This window comes from Hippoglossus stenolepis, chromosome 10 (assembly GCF_022539355.2).
Source record: "Hippoglossus stenolepis isolate QCI-W04-F060 chromosome 10, HSTE1.2, whole genome shotgun sequence".
NCBI classification, from domain to species: Eukaryota; Metazoa; Chordata; class Actinopteri; order Pleuronectiformes; family Pleuronectidae; genus Hippoglossus; species Hippoglossus stenolepis.
Window position 1 is genome coordinate 3,350,302 of NC_061492.1, and position 20,863 is coordinate 3,371,164.

Sequence of the window (20,863 nt, forward strand, 5' to 3'; positions counted from 1 at the left end):
GCTGCTGCTGCTGCTGCTGCTGCTGCTGCTGCTGCTGCTGCTGCTGCTGCTGGTTTCACTGCAGTGCTTCCAGCAGGTGGGTCCGACCCTTCACAAGCTCATTTGTCTGCATCTGAACTCCCCCTGTCAGATCTGAGAGAGGCTGCTTGTGTGTGTGTGTGTGTGAGTCCAGGATCAACACAGCTGAAAACTGCTGCAAGCTCTGAGGCATAATACACACAAAACACACACACACACTGACACACACATGCACTGCGTACAACCTCTTCATAACCTTTTCTGTCCGAAGATGCATAAACAGCAAGTTCTATTATTCGCACACACAGTCACACACAGACACACACACCTCGGCTCCTCTCAGCCATGATATCGTTGTAACATTGCTGACATTATTTGCAGTATCTGTTATTAATAAAGACTCTGAAACACTTGGTTTTCATTACATTATCACAGCATCAACCCTGCAGATCCCAGAACAGATCATCTCTTCGGTTGAATCATTTATCAGATGGAGTCTGAGCCGGTTGTGTTATAATCTGACGACTTCCAAAATGAGTTCGAAATCATGTGAGATTGTGTGTTTTATTTCCTCACATGATGTGTGTGTGTGTGTGTGTGTGTCTGTTGTGTGTGTGTGTGTGTGTGTGTGTGTGTGTGTGTGTGTGTGTGTGTGCGTGTCCAAAATAGCTCAACAACGCAAGGTTGGATTCCACCAATCAATCAAATGTCATTGTCAATAAGAGAATATGGTCTGAAAAACCCATTTTCTAAGATATCTCCTCAGATAATGAGACTTGAGAGAGAATCTGAAGCTTATATTGAGCAGAATATGAATCCCCATCATATAACTGATGACACACGGACTCACAAAGGTGTCCTGCTTAGTTTAAAACAACCAGTAAGTTTAGACACACACAATAAATGCATCGCTTCTATGATTTTTCTTTCATTATAAAATCCCTCTCCTCCCTCCCACTCTCTCACAGCAGTTTTATAAAACAGATCTGAGATGAGATACAAACGTCCTCAAGGATTCACAGTGTATTTGGTTGTTGTTCATCAAGTTGATTTAATTTTCCTGTGTAGAAGAAACGATAATTAAAATGCAAATGTATTAAAAAGGCTTAAACGTGTCTCTCCGGGCCCGACGGTCCGAATGCAGAGCTGTTTGTTTGTATTAGTGTTTTTTTTATTTCTCTGCATCCCAGTGGTGTTGTTTGAGTGTAAACTCAGCGGACATGATGCTTAGGTCCACTAACACGTCATGGACTCTCAGGAGGTTTGTTCATCAGCTTCTCTGAGACCTTCAGTTAAATACAACACTCGTAAACGTGTCCCTGGATCTTCTACCCATCGTTGAACCCTCTGAAGGCTCAGCAGTGGTAGATGTGTTGCAGGTGTTATTGAAATAGTTCAGTTGTCCTCATGAGGTGTGTGTGTGTGTGTGTGTTGTTGTACAGTGGAGATGATAGAGACTCAAATGCCCTTCTCTGTCAGATCCTACTTGAAACAGTTAGTTGCACAGATATGAATGTGAAAACACACGTGCTATAAACAGGCAGACACATCCGTGAGGGCCTAAACAAATAGAAAATCCCCCGCAGACACACACACACACACACACACACACACACACACACACACACACACACACACACACACACACACACACACACTCACACAGAACCTTCTGAACATACAAGTTCACACACACCCAGAGGCTTCCAGGTCTTTGTGGCACTTCCCCAGCTACCTGTGTGACAGCCTGTGTATCCTGCCGGTATGAAAGGTAAGCCTCAGAGAGACGGAGCGCGGAATAACTGTGTAAAATGGGTCAGAGCCTGAATATCATCACTGTCCCGCTCCCCACGTGCACACGCTTACACTGTGTGTGTGTGTGTGTGAGAGCGTGTGTGTTTGTTTATGGGATAAACAGCCTTGTCAGGACCGGTGGTCCCCATAGAGGGAATAAACGCTGGTCCTAATGAGGTAAAATATAATCTCTAAGGTTAAGATTAGAGATTTTAATTAGATGAAGGATAACTATGAATTTGTTGTGGTTAAGCTGTCTGCTGAATTGAAGCCAATGCGATGTCCTAACAAGGATAGTGTCACAAATGTGTGTGTGTGTGTGTGTGTGTGAAACCAAGCCATGGCCCAGTTTTCTGTCCGGTTCAGGAATTCAAAGCACCGAGCCAGAAAGAAGTAGGAAGGTTATTTGTATGCGGCCGAGGTGGCAGTGTTCTCCATATCCTCCGTCGAGGTAAACCCATGAATATTGTACGAGGAGCGGCCGCAGATTCCGCCGGTGTTTACAGGAGGGGGGGCACCTCATCCCCACATATGGATGAGTTGCTGATAAACACCAGGCCTCGGTACAGGAGAGTGTCTGTTAGGCCGCCTGCAGCGACAGGAGTGCACCGCCGACACAAATCTGAGCTCCCAGCATCACCGCCACTTGATTTCCAGTCGTGGCCCACGCTGCACACGAGCCGCATTGTTGTGGAATTGTGCGCTGTGGGTTTCTTTCAAGGGTAAGGGGTGGCTGGTGAGAGAAATCCAATTTGCGCCTGCAGATCAGTGTGTGCATCTCGACGGGGGGATGGAAAACGCCTTTTGGTGTCTGTTCGTTTTGCTGACACACACACAGGAACGGTAGCGGCAACACTCCCGTTGTGCACGTGTTTGAGAGAATGTGTGTTCACCCGCTATTTTTTTCTTTCTGTCTTCTCCACAGTCTGTTCCCAAGCCCATCGCCCTCGAGCCGTGCTTTGGCAACAAAGCCGCCGTGCTCTCCATCTTTGTGCGGTTACCCAGGGGCACCGGTGGCATCCCTCCTCCAGGACAGTCTGGTAAGAAGCAGCTGCTAAACTCACTCTTTCTTCCTCCTCACTTCATCTGTCTATCTCGTTGATCTGCCTCCGTCACACGAAACTTTATTTACAGTTCGATTGAATGACATGTTTCTCTTGTCTTTTCTTTATTCGCTCTTATTGATTTTTCTTATGATCCACCCCTCGCAGCTTCAGGCCAATCTGGCAGCGAAGTAGATGGAACAGAAAATAGTGTTGATTTTGACCAAATTCATGTTTCTGAGAAGTTTCCCACTTGGCAAAAATCGTTTTGGCCCAGATTTCACCTCAATCCCACACAACACACACGGGATGATGACTCTCAGGACGTCTGCTCCTGGTCACCAGATCCAAGCCACAACTAAGTCATAGTAATACCGCTTGTCAACCGAAGATGCAAGTGGGTAACTTCAGGCTCACGTCCTCACGGGCCTGAAGTCTCTCACTGTTCGATGGCATTAAAAAGGTGGTGAAACGTCATGATTGACAGCTCACAGCGCCTCCCGATTGGTAGAAATCGTGTGATTGGCACAAGATGGCAGCGTTCGTGTCCTGGCTTCATTTCTGGACAGGGAGGAATGTCGTCCATCTTTTATTTACAGTCTAATAGCAGGTCTGTGTTTCCATCGTGACTTGTCGGATTCTGCAGTGATCTCCTCGCTGCTCCCTCCCTGTTTCTCCTGATTCCGTCTCCTCCCGTGTGGAGAAACGACGGCTGCAGCTTTGTTGTTACTTGCTCGTCTGTTTCCTCCCTTCATCATCTCTCTGTCTGCACCTTGTCTCGTATATATATTAAGCGCGCTGCCGCTCGTTTCTCATCCACTCCTGAGTTTTATTTCTATCTCCGTTCTCCGCTTTTCTTTCTTGTCTGGGTTTAAAGTGCAGTCTGGTCTCCCTGTTTATCCCTTATTCTTTCTCTTCCTTCTGTCATTCCTCTCTAGTGTAATAGTGATGTTATCCACTGCTCTGTCATTTTCTCACTTCCCCTCTCCTGCCTGTCCTGTATCTGTTTCTCTCGTTCCTCAGACAGGAACCAGGACTGAGCACTTACTTCTTTCCCTTCTTCTGTTTCTTCCACCTTCAAGGTCTCAAACAAGAAGTCAACTTCCTGTTCTTTCTCTACATTGTTCCCCCTTTAGTGTCTTTGAGCCTCTTTACCGCCCACGGTTGCCGTCCCCCGACCATCCGGACGCCCCAGGCCCTTATTAATTACCACATCGTCTTTTTGTCATAACAAAACTGCCTCAGCTCTCGGAGGAGCTTTCCCTCCGGCGGCGTTTGTCGAGTCCGTGTCAGCCGTGTTCTCACCCTCCCCTCGTGCCCGCGAGGGTCTCCTGTTCTAATGCTTTTAACTTGTTTCCCATCTGGCCGCGCTCTCGTCGATTCCTCGGGCTGCCGTCTGTCGTCGGCGCCACTTCCTCACGGCACATCTGTTTACAGTGTAGCTCTGCCCAAAATGGCTGCTCTTGTAACTCTCCACACAGCCGAGCGGCGGTCAGCGCCTCGGATTAGGTCTGATTGGTGTCTGAGCCTCGGTAGCGTGAGCGAGGAGTTGACGCCTGTTGCACGTCAGCTCGTCAGACTGTGATTCTAAGAGGATGTGATCGTAGCCGCAGCTTCTCCCCCTGGAATTTAGATTTCGCCGTCGGCTGTGTGTGCTTGATCGGGGTAAATGCATCCATCATCGGAGATAAATGGCTGTTTATTGGAATTTCATGGCTCAGAGGGTATTAATAAATGTTAATGAAGTGTTGGTATACGGTAATGATTGCCTGCGCTGCGAGGGTGTGTGTGTGTGTGTGTGTCCTTCCCAGTTTTTCACTACACACTTCTTCTGCACATGTTTTCAGTGGTTTTATACATGTGCAACGTTCACACTTGAAAAATTACGTTTATACCAAATCGTCAACGAGCATAAAAAACACTTCTTTTCCAATTTCTTGTTTGTGTGATAATTAACATCAGCAAACAATTTACCAGCACCAACTCAAAGTACTTTCCTTTAGTTAACAGAGCACAGGACTTTACTGAAGAACACGATGAAGAGGAAAATTAAATCAATTAAACAAAACTAATAAAAAAGTGAATGTTTCAGTAAAACACTTCAATTATCACAGTATTTAGTTTCTTCATATTTTAGGTTTAAATCAACTGGAAGTGGTTTTTTCAGGCTGCCACTGGTTTCGATGTTTAAACACATTGTAAAACATTTTGGTATAAATCTCTTACGTAGATTTTCTTTTTTTCAGATTTGAGTGAAAACTTAATATTTCAATGTTGTCAGGTTGTTTAATCTGTGCGTTGATTTCTTCTCCACTTATTATATTATAGACAAAACTACTCTTAACATCTGATATATCATGAATATTATATACTGTTATTATATGTAGGTTATATAGGGGACACAGCTGTTTTCTAATATCTTCTTCCTCATCATTGATTTTATGATTAAATGACATTTGATGTGGAATTTTTTATTTAATTTAACAATTATTCTTAGTTCTTATTCTTTTGGACCTGAAAAGGTTTTGGAAATGTGAAATCTTTACCTTTTCAGTACATCACAAAATAAGAGACACCTTATTATAGTCATTTATATGGATAATGACTTTGATATATCTATGTTTATCTGTGTGTGTGCAGGTCTGGCAGTGGCCAGTGCGCTGGTGGACGTCTCTCAGCAGTTGTGTGGAGGCTACAAGGAGAAGTCTGGAGGCCTGAGGAACCGCAAACAGCAGCCGACCGCACAACCATCCACCTGCATCTGACCGCACCCCCGTCCTGCTCCACCATTCCCGGCCAAATGCTCTCCCATTAGCCCCCTGCCTCGGCCCCCTCCTGTAGAGACTTCTGCCAGCTCCGCTCTGGCAGGGACAAGTGCATGCTGGGACACAGGACTGGGACATCTTGGCGAGGGGCAGAGTCATCCGGTGGACTGAAACCTCGGTGGGCTTTCCCCCCCCCCCCCTCTCCTCCTGCAGGAACTTTAGAGATCCCTCGAACTGAACGACAGAAACTGGACATGGACGAGGGGGAGCCGCAGAAGGGGGGAAGGAGGGACGGACGAAGCGGGTGCTTCCTCCACCTTTTCCCATCGAACAAAACAAAAACATTTTACATTTGTCGACACCGCCTCATTGTTGTCAAGGCGACCACGGCTTGCTGCTAGAAGAGATCGTCATCTCGTAGTTTTTGAAGAATCCAGAGACTTTGCCGCGCTCTGTGTTGCAAAGTCATTTTACTTAAATTATTGTTGCTCTTTGTTTTGTATTGTGTTATTTTGAAGGCAGGAACAAACTGGACATGTGCAATTGTACATGCAAAACCCCCCCACACACACACAAACACACACTCTCTCTCTCTCTCTCTCTTCCAAAAACCCACTATCCAGGCCCCTGACCCGTTTACAGCCCATAGTCGCCTGTTGATCACTCAGCGCAGCACTGAGGGCCGGAGTCACAGTTTGGCCCCCGAGTCAGAGAACAGCACGTTCAGGCTTCACCTAAATGAAGATCCACCGTAGGAGGCCGGCCCGCGCAGCCAGAGCCCGTCTGAAGAGTGTGTGACATTTGTCCCTCTCTGTGGCCTGTCTGGAGCTTTGTCTCTCTCGCCCCCCCCCTCCTCTCTCTCTCTGTGGCCATCTGGCTGCCGAGCCCCCCCCCCACAGCCTCTTTGGCAGCATGGCGCAGAACAAAACAAGACCACGGCAACATCTCATCCACGCTGGCTGGCTAGCTGGATCGTAAGCCGATTGAAACTTTTCCAGCTAATTACTCCCCCGGTTGCAGTGGAAAGCCGGTGTCCCTGCACACACAGGTTCACACTGGGCTCACAGACACACACACAGACACACACACAGACACACACTAAAACAGTTGGCGGTGAGAGAACCCGCCAGCGCTTAACGATTGTCCCTTTAGCTGCGCCTCGAGCTCGTGTGAACCGGGCTTCCTATAGATCGTCGGCCTGATCGACTAACGAGTGATTAGTCTGATCTGCGTGAGGCGACGGTTCAACATCCTGTGTGATCGTTGCCTCGGAAATCCATCGCCTCTAATTGCTGCTGCCGTGTATCCAAATGCAAAGCATATTCCCCCCCCCCCAGCGGTGACGTCTGTGTTCGTATTGATGAATCCACGGTGGAGCTAATGCCAACATTTAAATGGTACCAGTCCCAGAGCTGTGAACATGGAGTAAACATGCGTCAGCGGGATGAGCCGCCCGCTTTTCAAATGTCAATGTCTGCTTTTTTAATTTGCACCTTTTGTTAAATGGATTTTTTTTTTTTAAATGACCTCACCTCCATGATGACCTCTGGCATTTATTCTCTCCAAAAAAAAAAAAAAAAAGACAACACATCCATGGTGGTTTTTTCAATTTGATATTGTCTCTGAAAACGATCTTTCTTCCTGATCTCTGGCTGCACATCCTTTTTTTTTTTGTGTGAGGTTTCTTTAAGCCGGTCGTATTTTTTTTTATTTCCCCCCCTTCTTCTATATCTGCTCTTTCCAGCGTCCTTATCTGAAATCAGCGGCTGGTTTTTAAAGAAACATCACTTCTTTGTCGAGGTGGAAAACGAGCGAGAGGAGAAAAGAAAAACACGAAGCAAACACAAGAGACACAAACATAAAAAACAAAGGGTTTGGACGGAGCTGTTGCTTTTGAAATGTCACATGAAATGTTTCGTCTTTGCTCCTCAACTCTTCATCTCCAGTACGGCAGCTCGTGGTCATCTCTGCAGGATGTAAGTTTCATCCTCCAGGTCTGAAGGCAGAGGAACGCAGATACAGAAGATATCTCTGCCTCCCGCGCACAGTTATTAACTTCCCGCCCTCGGAGAAGTACAGTAATAGAACAATTTAATAACTCGCCCTCTGCCCTAAAGAGCCTGACGTGTTCAGTTCCCCGGCTCTCACATGTGTTCAGCATACTAGAACTGCTGCCCGCCTGGTTTAAAGGGCAAACTTTTAGCACTGGAATAAGGTCAGAGCAGGAAGCATGAACAAAGTTGACATTCTGTAATTATAGAGCTGGGTGTGCTCACGACTCCACTCAGCGAGCGGCAGCGAGGAGGCCGCTCCGTTCATACGTTCACCGAGGAATCCGAGCACTTCATCTTGGACTCTTTTTTATCAATCGCCTTTTGCCCTTTCCTCCACGAGACCGTAGGTTTTGATTTTGATGCTCCTGCAGAGACTCGATGGTAGAAAATCTCCGTGAGCCGTCGTTCCAGCATCTGGTCGGTCAGATCGTCAGTTTAGTGCTTATTGTTTTTCTGTGGGAGTTTTTATTTTTACAGTTCGTACCAGTTTCCCTCCCACACACCTGTCACCTCCTCTCAGGTGGGCGGGGTTTTGTTTCCCTGCACTATCAGTCGGTTTGGCAGGAAACCAGCCAGTCATTTCCAAACATCTTGTCGGGGGGGGGTGTAAAATGCTGGCAGCGGTGGGAACGTCTCGTTACGTTCAGGCTCTTTTATTCTTCCTCAGCAGAAATGATATCACCATAGATTTAGATTTGTAAAGAGACGAGGAGGACAGACGATCAGAAACATTTGCTGAAACTCGTTGAGGCTTAATTCCGGCGACGCAGCTTAAAGCAACACTATGTAACTTTGACTGAGCAACAGCGCCCCCTGTAGCCACATGTAAGGATGAATTCTGTTGGGCTCCATACCCGACCAATTAAGATATTTTCAAAAATCAATTGAACGGTGGATATTACCCATAATCCCCGGCTTCCTGAACCAGAAGAGCTGCGGCTGTAACAAATCCACCAAACTATTGTTTAGAATTCTTCATATTTTCAACGTTTCCTGCAGAATAATAACTTCTGAGTCTCTGATCCACAGTTCAGCTTCACTCTGATTCTCACAGTTGAAGCTGTGACTCTCGGTCACTTCTTCTCGCAGGACATCGAACCCACAAGTTGTGTAGTGTTGCTTTAAAGCACAAACGTGTAATAATACGAAGCCAGAACGTGACACACAACATGACCCGTCCCCAGATCCCAGACACCAACATGCCTGAAGTCTCACTTCAACGGGAGCAGCTCTGAGATCAGCCCACATCTCGTGTATTTGATTTCCTGAACTCTTTTCATTCCACTCGACACCTCTGTTGTCAAAAGATCCCTTTATTTCATTCTTAGGAGAGAAATTCACGAGCGGAGTCGTCGTCACTCTTCAGTCTGACACCTTCATTTCACACAAATCTCATTTTGCCAAGAATCTGGTTCGGATTCAAACGTGCTGTCGCATTAATTTCACCAGGAAACAAGATTGTGTTTGTTTCTTTGTCCTTTTTTTTGTTGTTGTTCTTGTTGTTGTGCTTTTTATAAATGAATGTAAAATCTGCAGCCAAGGTAAATGTGTAACCACCTCCAGCCTGTGAGCATCACTTCCTCTGTGGCCCTGTGTGGCACGGTGGTGCAGTGGTTGACACACACAGCACAGTCACAGGTTCAGACCACGCTCGTCTGCTCGGGTCTGTTTCTCTAACTCAATCTCAGTTGTTCTTTCCACTGTGGTTTGATCAGTTTCAGTTTCACAGTTTTCCCCCCGTGTGGCCAGTCTCACTCATCTCAAACTGCAGCGTCAGCAGAACGATTCCAAAAACAAACTCTATTATCTGTAAACGCTGTTTGACCCAGATCTGTTATCAGCAGCGCCCCCTGCTGGGTTTCTACACACGTCCCAAAAGTCCTGGAGCAGAGTAATGAAGGGAAATTAGAAGAAATCATGCAGCTTCAGCGTTTTATCTGAGATTCTTTAAACGTCAGGTTCACCCACACGTTTTATTTATTGGACGTCTTCTCCGAGCGCTGCTCTACATTTCCTGCACAACCCCCGTGAGCTAAACTGCACCTTAGTACTAACGTAGATTATTATCGTGAAAGCTCATCTTCTTATGATCAGTGTGATTTATGGTTGTAGTAAAGAATTGCGTTGGTTTAACTTTAACCTTGATTCAATAATTCAGAATTGGAACTCAGTTAATCTGGTTTTAATGTCCATTCACACAGGGTTTCATGGTTTCTGCTCATTCTTTGCTCTAGAACAACCTTGAAAGACATTTAATGAGCTGCACTGGTTCCTCCTCAGGTCCGACTCCTCCACATCAGCCCAGAACACGGTACGGACTGTGACGCGTTTCCTTGAGTTCTAACAAACGTGTTAAACACTATTTTCCGTATGAACTCGATCTGTTAAACATCGTCTTACTGGCTAACACGTCGATGTATTTACTTTGCCATCACCGCCACCTGCAGGTCAGCGGGTTTGTGTTAAAATGTGATTTGACCCATTGATCCGTGGAGCCACACGAGGCCAGACGCCCCGCAGCGGGACTTCAGGTTCCTGCTGGTGCAATCCCAACATAAAAAAGGTTTCCAGCAGGAAGCCAGTGGGAGGCTTCTACTGTACAGCAGCAAGAAGCAGATGCATGTGTCACCGAGCTCGCTGGACTCCTCACCGGTGCTTTTTCATTTAGATAAAGAGAATTAATTTACCGCCGAATACCGACGGGAGAATTAGCAGCAGCTGCAGGTTAACGTGACCAGTAGCTTGATGGGATGTGAGTCGTGGCCTGAATGGAGCCGGGGACCTTTTAGAAAAATGATCGTAACTGAAAGCTCCCGTCTCGATGAGGCAAAGGATTAAAAAAAGATAAATTTAACGTACAAATGCACCTTTTTTTTCAATGTAGCTGCAACAGAGACGAGTGTCCCATCCCCCCCGCCCTGTCCCCCAACACAGCAGCGACAGATCAAAACCTTACGAGCACAAACACAAACCTTCGCTCTGTCCGCAGAGAGCTGGACTCACGGAGGTTGAATCTCTCCTGATCCCTGCGTCCTGGAGTTGAGATTTTTCCACGTGACTTCACCTCTTTGTGTGAAACCCCCGATTTCTGATTTACGGCGACGAGCAGCTTCCTCCCCTCGTCTCCCCAAGCCTCAATATATTTATCGGGTAACACTACCTTTACCGTGGCCTCCTTTTCCAGCTCGGTCATCTCTGTATTAACCGATACAAACGTAGAGCAAATGCATATTTATGGAGTGTTTTTAAAAGTGGGAAATCCTTATATTCACAACGCAAGTAGACGTGTGCTGTCAAACACTGGTAATATTTCAAAATGCTTTAATACACCGGTTGAAGCGTGAGAACGAGGTCATTGTAAAACTAGACGTTACCCTCTTGTCTTTCTTTGTACAGCGGCATTATATATACTGATGAAGTAGTTTGTTAATATGTATAATTTAGCAGTTGCTGTTGGGTTTTTTTTTTTTTTTCTGTTGTAAATAATGAGAACGTATTGTGAATGACGTTTGTCGAAATGGTTTTGAGAAAAAAAATCGTTCCTGGCTTTTAAAGATGTGACGCAGCATATTTTGTATGTACGACGGCAGCGTAACGACGAGCAAGCATTAATAGAAGCTGAAGAAAAACCACGTGTCAAACCTGAGGATAGTAGCTTAACGAACTTGTAATTACTCGTGTACATAAAACAAAAAAGAATTGACACTACATTTTTGTCTATTATTAAATGTGAAAATCCATCCATGGCTGTTTTGTCTTCGGTAACTTTTCATTTCATTTCAAATGTCCCCTCCTTTGATCTGAGCCAAAGGGGCGGAGCTCGGTTTTGAAGACGTTCATGGTTCCCAGAGGATGAACCACGATGACCCAGCACATCCTCTGTTTATGTGTCGCCATGGTTTCGCTTTTTGGGTTTTTCAGTGAATAATCTTTACTCCTCTTCCTCTTCTCCTCTCTCTCTCCTCTCTCTCTCTCTCTCTCTCTCTCTCTCTTCACTACTAATCCCTCTGGCTTCTCTTCTGTTTCTCCTCCTCATCCTTCTTCATTCTCCATCCTCCCTTTCCCTCCATGGCCTCGATTGCACTCACTCTCCTTTCCTATTCTCTCCATCTTCATTTGTCCTCATTCTTCACTGACCCTCTTTCTTTCTTTTCATCTCTTTCTGCTCCTTTTTCTCTCACCCCATTTATCTCACCCCCCTCCATCCCCTCCATCCCCTTCTCCGCTCTATCCCTTCCTCTCTACCTCCTCTTTCCCTTTATTCTCCTACTGTCTCTTCTACCCTCTCCTCCTCTTTCTTTCCATTTTCCTTTCTCCTCTTCCTCTGCTCCATCTCTCCTCCCACCACCTCCATTTTTTCTCATTATCTCACCCACTCTCCCTTTTCATTACAGATCCCTCTTCTTCTCCTCCTCCTCTCCATTTTCTCCTCCTCTTCTCTTTACCTTCTCTCCCCTTTACCCTTTCTCCTCCTGTCTTCCATCTTTTCTTTCACCCTCTTCTTCAATTTTCCTTCCATCTTCATTTGTCCTCTTTCTCCACTGACCCCATTTCTTTATTCTCATTTCTTCATCTTTATCCTTTTCTCCTCCTGGCACCTCCTCTTCTGTCTAATTCTCTCACCTTCTCTCTACTCCCCCTTTCCTTCAACTACACCTATTCACATATTTTATCTCTCTCTGTTTTTCCACTTCTCCAACATTTCCCCCTCTTTTCTCCTCCAGTCTCCATCCACCACTTTTCCTTTCTCCCTCTTTTCTCTCCTGCAAACTGATAATCAGGTTTCAGTCTTTCACACTCATGAAACCATCCTCCTCTTCCTCCTCCTCCTCCTATTCCACTTCCTCCTATTTCCCCTCCTCCTCTTCCCCATCCTCCTCTTCCTCCTCCTCTTCCTCCTTCTATTCCCCCTCTTCCTCCTCTTCCTCCTCCTATTCCTCTTCTTCCTCTTTCTCCTCCTTCTCCTCTACCTCCTCTTCCTCCTCCTATTCCCCCTCTTCCTCCTCCTCCTCTACCTCTTCCTCTTCCTCCTCCTATTCCTCATATTCCTCTTCTTCCTCTTTCTCCTCTTCCTCTTCCTCTTTCTCTTCCTCCTCCTATTCCTCTTCTTCTTCTTTCTCCTCTTTCTCCTCCTCTCCTCCTCTTTCTCCTCTTCTCTCCTCTTTTCTTCTCTCTATTCCTCTTCTTCTTCTTTCTCCTCTTTCTCCTCCTCTTTCTCCTCTTCCCCCTCCTCCTCCTCTTCCTCCTCTTCTCCTCCTCCTCCTCCTCTTCCCCCTCTTCCTCCTCTTCCTCCTCTGGTTCAGAGTAACCAGAGATTCTCTTCCATGCCTCTGCTCCTCTCCAGGTCATCTTGTCTTTGTCTAATTATCTCTCCTCTGTTAAGCTGCTTTAGCGTCTGGATGAAATTCCCTCCATCGTATTTCAGATATTTGCTGAATAAAGGCAACACGGTGACATGTAATTCTCAGGAACGCTGCATTTGTGTTTTTCGTGCACAGGTTATTTCTTCCTCTCTCCTCCTCCTCCTCCTCCTCCTCCTCCTCCTGCTCCACTCGACAGCTTCACACACACATTAGCTCAATTAGTAAACGAATCTCGGAGGAGTTTCCCTCGATCCTCCCGCCTCCTCTTCATCCATTATACCGAGCTGTCAGATTTTGACTTATGAGGATGTTTCTCCCCCTCGGTGCTTGTTACGTTGACGCTTTTCACTCATAAATAATCTGCAGTAAATCCATCGTGGAGCAGAAAAGCTTCCTGCTGATCTGCGCTCGTTGACAGGTGTCGTGGGAAATAGCCAATATCATCCAAAATGCTTCTAATAGCAAATAATGTCCCTGCGAGGTTTGACTCTAACATGACTCAGCAGTTTTTCTGTTTGAGAATGTCTCACATATCCTACGTGATTTTACCGACCTGCCTGGAAATGAACATCCAGTCACATGACGGGCGACGACCAATCAATAAACTCATGAGTCAATCAACAGGAAAATAATCAATTCATCATTTTAGTCCTTTTTTAAGTAAAAATGCCAAATGCTGCTCTGATGGTTCAACTTGCTAAATGTGAATTCAGTTTTGTGAAAGTATTTTCTCATATTTCATTGTCTTAAACATTTGTATAAACCAATCAATCAATTAATTTAGACATTAATGTGTAATAAGGAGAATCAGTAGCTTTGTTAGAATTTACTTTCATTTAAAAAACTTGTAGGATCACATTTTACTGGTTATAGTTAAATTCTACTTTATTTAGGTATTTTCAATGCCTTTTACTTGAAATATCACTTCATCAATGATGGTATTAGTACTTTTAATTAATAAATATGATTTAAATACCAGCTCCATCTCAGCTAAATAGTTGTAAACACTTAAATTCTTCTCCAAATACATAATATGTATTATTTAACACTAGCGACAAGTAGTTTGAATTTAATGGGCTTTAATTAGAAATATAAACCTGTTGTATGAATAATAAAAGTTCCTCCAGACCCCAGTTTGAATGATAATAACTTTGAAATCTTCGGTCAAACCAACTTTAGAAGAAACGTTTATAAGCTTCTGTCAAACTTTGCTCCCCCGTCCTGCACGTTGGTGTGAATGATGTCAGCGACTGAAGAAAACGGGAAACAGTCGATACCACGTCTGTGACTCTGTGCTGATACGGTGCGATGCTGTTCTCATTTGTCACTTTTTAATATTTACCGAGCCGTTAACAAGACATCGGTCAACAGGCGCTTTGCTGTGTCGCTAAAAAGGAGGAAGTTTCTCTCAGTCCAGCAGAGTTTCCCACTTCTTCAGCCCTGATGTGTTCGATTCACTAAACCTCTGTGGTGTTGGTCTGGGTGTCAGCAGGATAATGCAAACACTAGAATTTATATCAAAAGTTGGTGAAAGGATGGAAACGCCGGCCAAAGAAGAACCGATTCAGACAAAAGGGCTGATCCAGGAATTTATTTTATCACTTATTTTAACATTGCAAGGCCCTTTTTTGGGACATTTTCACCAATTTCCCAGAGAATAACTCGTGTGTCTTGATGAAAAATGGGCTGAAATCCAGATGTAGTGGATTTAAATGTGGTTTCACACGGGGACTGTTGTGCTCTGCCTGTTTCCTTTGGTGGAAATGAGCTCATCTGCTGTTACAATGAGTTTAAGTGTCTCACCTGTTGCTACTAGTCGCATGTGGTGAATATTTAGGTTTTCATTAGTTTTGTACGTTGACATCACGGCACACTGTCAACACGTACGTATTATTCCCTGATGCAGCGTCGTCCTGGTGCTTCTCGGCAGCGGTTGGTAGAAACACAGTTCTGACGGCATCACGTCAGTTTGTGTGTCCGAGTCTGAATCGAGTCAGAGAAACAAACTCCCTCCTCTCGTCTTTTCTTTCACATCATGAAGGTCAATTTTACAGCTTCGTGCTCGCGGAGCTTCGCCGAGGAAGCTGCTGCTGCTCCACGGTCGACTTCACCTTCAGCCAACGAGCGATGAAAGGCCCCGGACAGCACCGATCTGTAATAACAAGCTAACCGAACACACAGAACTATGCAGTGAGGACACAGCTCGGCTTCTCTCGCAGGTTTATATTTCTACCTCCAATCTAATGTGCCGGAATCGCTCCTAATGGAAAATGCTGATTGACCCTGTGGGTTGAATTTCACTCGTCATGTTTTATCTATTTTCATTTTCTGCTCGGTAATGAAAACACTTCCTCTCCACATGACATGGTGATGGTGTGATTATATCTTTTTTAGATCATGTCTTTCAAAACGTTCATTGACTAATGATTTAAACCTGCAGTGCAGAAGATGAATGTTTATTATCAGAGACAGACGGAGAAGTTCTAATAACGATAGAAGTATCAAAGTTTTGTATTCGCTGCGTCTATAGATCATTTTGAGTGACGTCTGTGCTGCTGAGAGTTCGCAAATCTTTCATTTCAGGATCTACGTGTCAAAGGGGAAGAATTCACGTGTTAAATGTTCAAAACCGAACGTTGGGACTTTGGTTTCAGACCCTTCAACGTCCCTGCTGCTGCTCAGATGTTCAGCTGCTCGGCTGCAGTATGTGGGACGGCAGCAGGTCTGTCCCACAAAGCCCACGACCCAAAACACGGAGAGCGGCCCCAATTACAGCCTCCAGATGTGAAGCACAACTGGCACACGGGTAACTGGAGTCTTACTTTGTCTCAGCACGACGAAGCGATCTGGATGCGATGTGTTTAACGAGGTCAGGTAAAAAGTTTCTGTATTTCCACCTGACGCCGTGTTTTTCCCGGCTGCACAGTTCCTCACCTCAGCTGCCTCACAAGTGCGCTCTTGCACCACAGCCTCAGGCAAGAAGAAACCCAAATTTGCTGCAGCTTTGTTTACACCAGGGGTCTCATTTATTCAAGTTCCTGATGCACAAGTTTGTGTTCAGAGTTGTGCTTTGTAAACTTCTGATGTCAGAATCAACCTCTCCGTGATTTTTTCTCTGTCCGACATAGCAAAAGCAAAACTTTGGATAAAATCCTTTTTATTATTCCCCCAAGGTGTGAATGTAGTAGACATCATATATGTGGTATACACTGTGTAGTATATACAATATACGATAACGCGCCCTGTGTGCGATGAGGGGAAAAGGTCGTTCCTCTGAAACACGGATGTGACGCTGACCAGACGTTTCTCGACAGGTGAAATGAGTCGGAATCCATTTACAGAGTCGTCTTTATTTGCAGGAAGTGACACGTGTCATATCTGGGATTCTACCGGTGCGGACGGACAGGAAGCCGTCCATCACCTCAGAGGACACAACGCCCCCGACTGAGAAATCACAGCACGAGTCAAAATGGGGCGACAGAGGCTTGGTGACGAGCAGAGGTATCAAACCCTCGTCACCAGGGAACCACACAACCACAGAGACTTGAACGTTTGAAGGGTCGGTTCATTCAAATCACAAAACTGAAAGATTTCCTCACTCGTGACACTGCAGAGAGAGTTCATTTGAAACTGCCCAGGCTCGGAGGTATCGGCCTTTTCAACTTCTGCCACCAGCACAAAACATCATCGTCCCTTTTTATTACCTTCAAAATAATAACTTTAATGATATAACAAAGCTCTAATCACACATGTTAAACTTTAGTGTAATAAAATGGGCACTAATCAATATTTTGCATTAACACTGGGTCAAAAATACCAACATTGCTTCAAAGACGTTATAAAATCAGTAAATAAAGCAGCTGATGACATGTTGTGTTTGTCAGGGAGCAGTTTTACTGAATGAGGAGAGTTAGATGTGCTTTGTGTGGCTGTAGTTGATTTATCTATCAGCTGAAAACTCAAAAACAAAGTGATTCAACACAAAAGCTGCAGAATGAATGGGACGACGACGCACGAACCAGAGAGTCGGATAAAGGGAGTGGGATCCGAGAGATAAAAACATGAGCAGTGCAAATAATATCTCACTCTCCGTCTTTGTATTTGAACGAAAGCGGCGATTATCTGAGAACCTGGAGCAGTGCCACTAAACTCTGCATGTTCAAACACCATTAAGAGTGAAGTGAGGAAACACTCGACCCTTTAAACCTCCGTCTCAAATCCAAAAGGGCCTCACGCTTTTTTTCCTTCTTGCAGAAGTCAGCGGCGGGAAAAACTGCGACCACCCATCGTGCTGCCATGGCAACGCGATGAGCTCGTCGTGCGTTGATTAGGTCCAACAGGAAGTGGAATGTGTCACTTTCAGCAGCTGAAATCCAAATATGCTCAGAGTCGTCTGTGCGAACGCCACGGAGCAGATTTCCAAGTTTTGAGCCAAGAGAGAATTTAAATTGGCAGCTGCAGGAGTTTGTTTTCTGATAATTCATGGATCTCGATAAAACACTCTTGATATCGATGAGTGTTTGCAGCTCGACTGAATTTAAAGGAACGGTTCAACAATGCTGTTTAACAAATGGCTGTTTTCTTCAGATGGGTGAAAGTGACACTTTCCTCAAACTCTCACCAAACATAAAACACACTTTTTCTCAGACACGTCCACGAAGCAGATCTGTGCTTTTCACATCTTTACAAACACGGGTCCACACACGTCTGTTCTCTCTCCGCAGCAAAGTCCACGTAGGTTTTAAAAAATAGAAACTCGTCTCCGTGTTTTTGTTGCTTCTCCCAAAACCAAGTCGTTGGTTGTTATTATTTTTTTTTTACATTTCTGAAAAAAGGAACAGATTCAAACATTTGTTAGGCCTTCACACTTAAAGCTCGATGAGTGAGTATATGAAGAGTCTCCTTCCAAAGTGAGGTAACATCCACTGATGTGAAGTGATTGAAAGCTTTAAAAATGAATGACATTACAATACGTTTAAGGCTAATAACATAATAATAACATAATAAGTAACGTAGGTCATCGTTTGATAAAATAAAACATTCACTGATTTCAAGGATTCTTCTTAATCTTAACTTTCAATCATATTGTTTTCTACACATTTATTTGGAAATAAACTCAAATTAAAACACAAAAAACAAACAGACTTTCATCGTGATTCATTTTAACGTGTTGGGGAAATAAACATCGATTTAAAATCAAAAACAAAAAGTGGCGTCTAAAGAAAGCAGCAGAATGTGAGCACACACACATCCACCTTAAATCTCCTGTTACACTTCATCACAGATCATCTGAGAGAAAAGTCTTAACATTTATATTTTTTCTTTTACATCAAGGAATGTTCAAGGACAGAAAGTTTTTTTTTTTTGGTAGTTTTTTTTTGTAGTATATTTATATATCTATATATATTGTTATAGATTTCCTGCACTGCGTCTTCAGTGTCTCTTGCTGTACACGTTCTGAACCCACGTTTCACCGTAGCTTGTTTTTCCCCGATGAGCAAAGTCTGCATGAGTGTCGTCTGTGACAGTTTGTGTATTTTTTGGGCGTGAGGCGAGAAAATGAGGTGTGTACTTCCTGGTTGTTTGTGTCCCCCGTGGTGCGGTCACAGCGCCCCCTCCTGGTGGTCGTCTCACGGGCGTGGGCCGCCCATCACAACACATCTGCTCCGAGTCATGATTCACAAAAAGAGATTAAGTGTGATTTTTGTGACGGAGAGGGAGCAGGGCGGAGTCGACCCTTCACCCCTCCCCCCCCCGGTCATTTGACACATAGAAATGGCTGTTTCTCTCTCTTTCTCTCTCTCTCTCTCTCTCCCTCTCTCTCTCTCTCTCTCTCTCTCTCCTCCCCCCCCCAGCCTCCCCCAGGTCAGGAGTAGTGTCCGTGGAGGCCAAGGTGAGCGAGGCCTCGTGTTAGTCGGAGATCAGCAGCACGGCGAGCAGCAGCCAGCCGAGGCCCAGCAGCAGGGTCAGGCGGACGGGCTCGCCGCCGCCGTCCGACAGGCCCGGGGACGGGAGGGTGGAGTCGCCCTCGTCGCCCCACAATCTGTCGTTCTCGTTTACCTGAAGGGAAACAGGAGAGTCGAGGTTATTCACACGCCTGCAGGTTCTTTTCAGGACGAGCAGCGGAAAAACAAACCGATCGGTGCAAATGGGCAAAGTCTCCACATCCACCGTGAAGACAGGAAGTACCTGAATTGATCTAAAGGGATAGTTCACTGAAAATTGAATTCATTTTTGGGTGAACTATTCCTTTTAAGATGTTTAGATTTACAATGATTGATTGACGTCCTGACGCGACAAGAAACTGAGACATGAACCGACCGAACTCTACAGAATCAGAATCTTGAGGAAGAGTCAAAAGATTTTAGAAATAACAGGTTTTAGACAGTAAACGGGATCATTCTCCAACTTCCTGTCAAACTTTGTTTCAAAACATCACCTGAGGAATTCACCACCGGTAGAGAAGACGTCATAAAAGAGCAGAACCTGACACAGGAGCTAATGATTCTCTCTGAATTCCTAAAACTGCTCCAACGATTTTTACTTTCAGCTTCAATCAACCAATCAAATCTTACTTCTAAAGCCCATATTCACAAATCACAATTTGTCTGATAGATCTTAACAAGGTGCGACATCCTCTGTTCTTTACCCTCAACAACAGTAAAACTACCATTCAACCTCTATTAACGGGGGAAAACACATAGAAGCCTGAGAGAGACACGTGTGATGGATCCAGTCAGACGTCAAAGAGATGCTGTGTGTGGCAGTGAGCCATCAAAACGTCACAGTATAAAAAGGCATCAAAAATGTCATAAAAATGTCGTCGTATATAGTAAGAAATACAATATCTTTAGTCTAGTGAAGCGTCAAAAATTTTAAAATGTCACAGTTCAGGAAGACGTAAAAATATATTGTAGGAAGGCACCAGAAATGTCACAGTATAATATAGTGAGACATTAAAATGTCATAGTTTAGTAAAACATTAAACTTCAAACCTCAATGCTGTTTCCATGGTTACTTCATATTTTCCTCAGTGATAAGTGAAAAGAGTCTTGATGACTTTTTTTTTCAACTTCTGTTTAATCCAGTGCAGATTGAAAAGCACAGAAACTTCTGCAGGGTCAATGTAACTTTAGTTGATTCCTCATTTGAACGAGTCCGACGATTTGACCCGAAAGGAAACTGTACTTTTAACTTTCCTGAGCTGATCCTCGGCTGTCAGGTGACGCGATGTCCACGTGACTCGTCTTCCTCTCGGCGGCGTCGTGTCGGACACGGTGCGGCGACGCCACCGAGCTGGAACAACGCTGCGTGGGATAAATCACGAGCCCCGAGGCCAGAACATGTAATTTGGGCTTTTGGCTCTTTCCTTCACTTTTCCCTCAGGAAATAAGCAAGTGGCCTAGTTATTCATTTAGCTTGTGAAGTTTATTTATATCTGTTGGCACTTTGTCAATTCTGTTATCTACAGTGTTTTTTGAGTTCCCATTAGGAACCACATGCATGGAACAAACTCCCTCAGCCTGAAATGAAGTATATTCGTTTTTAATTTCCCCTCATGATTAAAATTGAAATTCTGCGTGTGATGCAAAAAACAGATTGTCGGCATCAAAATTGATGTTCAGCTGATGTTTACTTCTTCGTTGTACGAGCTACATTAACAATGTTTACAGAGTGTTTATGCTGTTGATGAAGCAGTTGTGAATGTGGGACAGTTGTTTTATACGTTCACACTGAGAGTATATATATATATTGTGTACACTGAGAGACGTGTGACTAAACTTTAACTCTCTAGAGGAAGAATTGGATCCTTTGCAAATATGTAG

General features: G+C 44.7%; 2 protein-coding genes across 3 annotated transcripts in view; one reads left to right on the forward strand and one right to left on the reverse strand.

The window, feature by feature from the left end:
- The window catches only part of atrn (attractin), a 113,304-nt gene extending 101,890 nt beyond the window's left edge, over window positions 1-11,414 (forward strand). For both annotated transcript variants that reach the window (XM_035168953.2, XM_047341591.1), the window contains exons 28-29: window positions 2,738-2,852; window positions 5,496-11,414. In XM_035168953.2, the coding sequence (XP_035024844.2) occupies window positions 2,738-2,852; window positions 5,496-5,620 (240 nt within the window). In that variant the 3' untranslated portion in view covers window positions 5,621-11,414. The remainder of the gene's footprint in view (window positions 1-2,737; window positions 2,853-5,495) is intronic.
- Window positions 11,415-16,371: 4,957 nt separating this feature from the next.
- The window catches only part of gfra4a (GDNF family receptor alpha 4a), a 113,388-nt gene continuing 108,896 nt past the window's right edge, over window positions 16,372-20,863 (reverse strand). Inside the window, exon 8 of the mRNA XM_035167190.2 lies at window positions 16,372-19,097. Within this exon, the coding sequence (XP_035023081.1) occupies window positions 18,948-19,097 (150 nt within the window). The 3' untranslated portion in view covers window positions 16,372-18,947. The remainder of the gene's footprint in view (window positions 19,098-20,863) is intronic.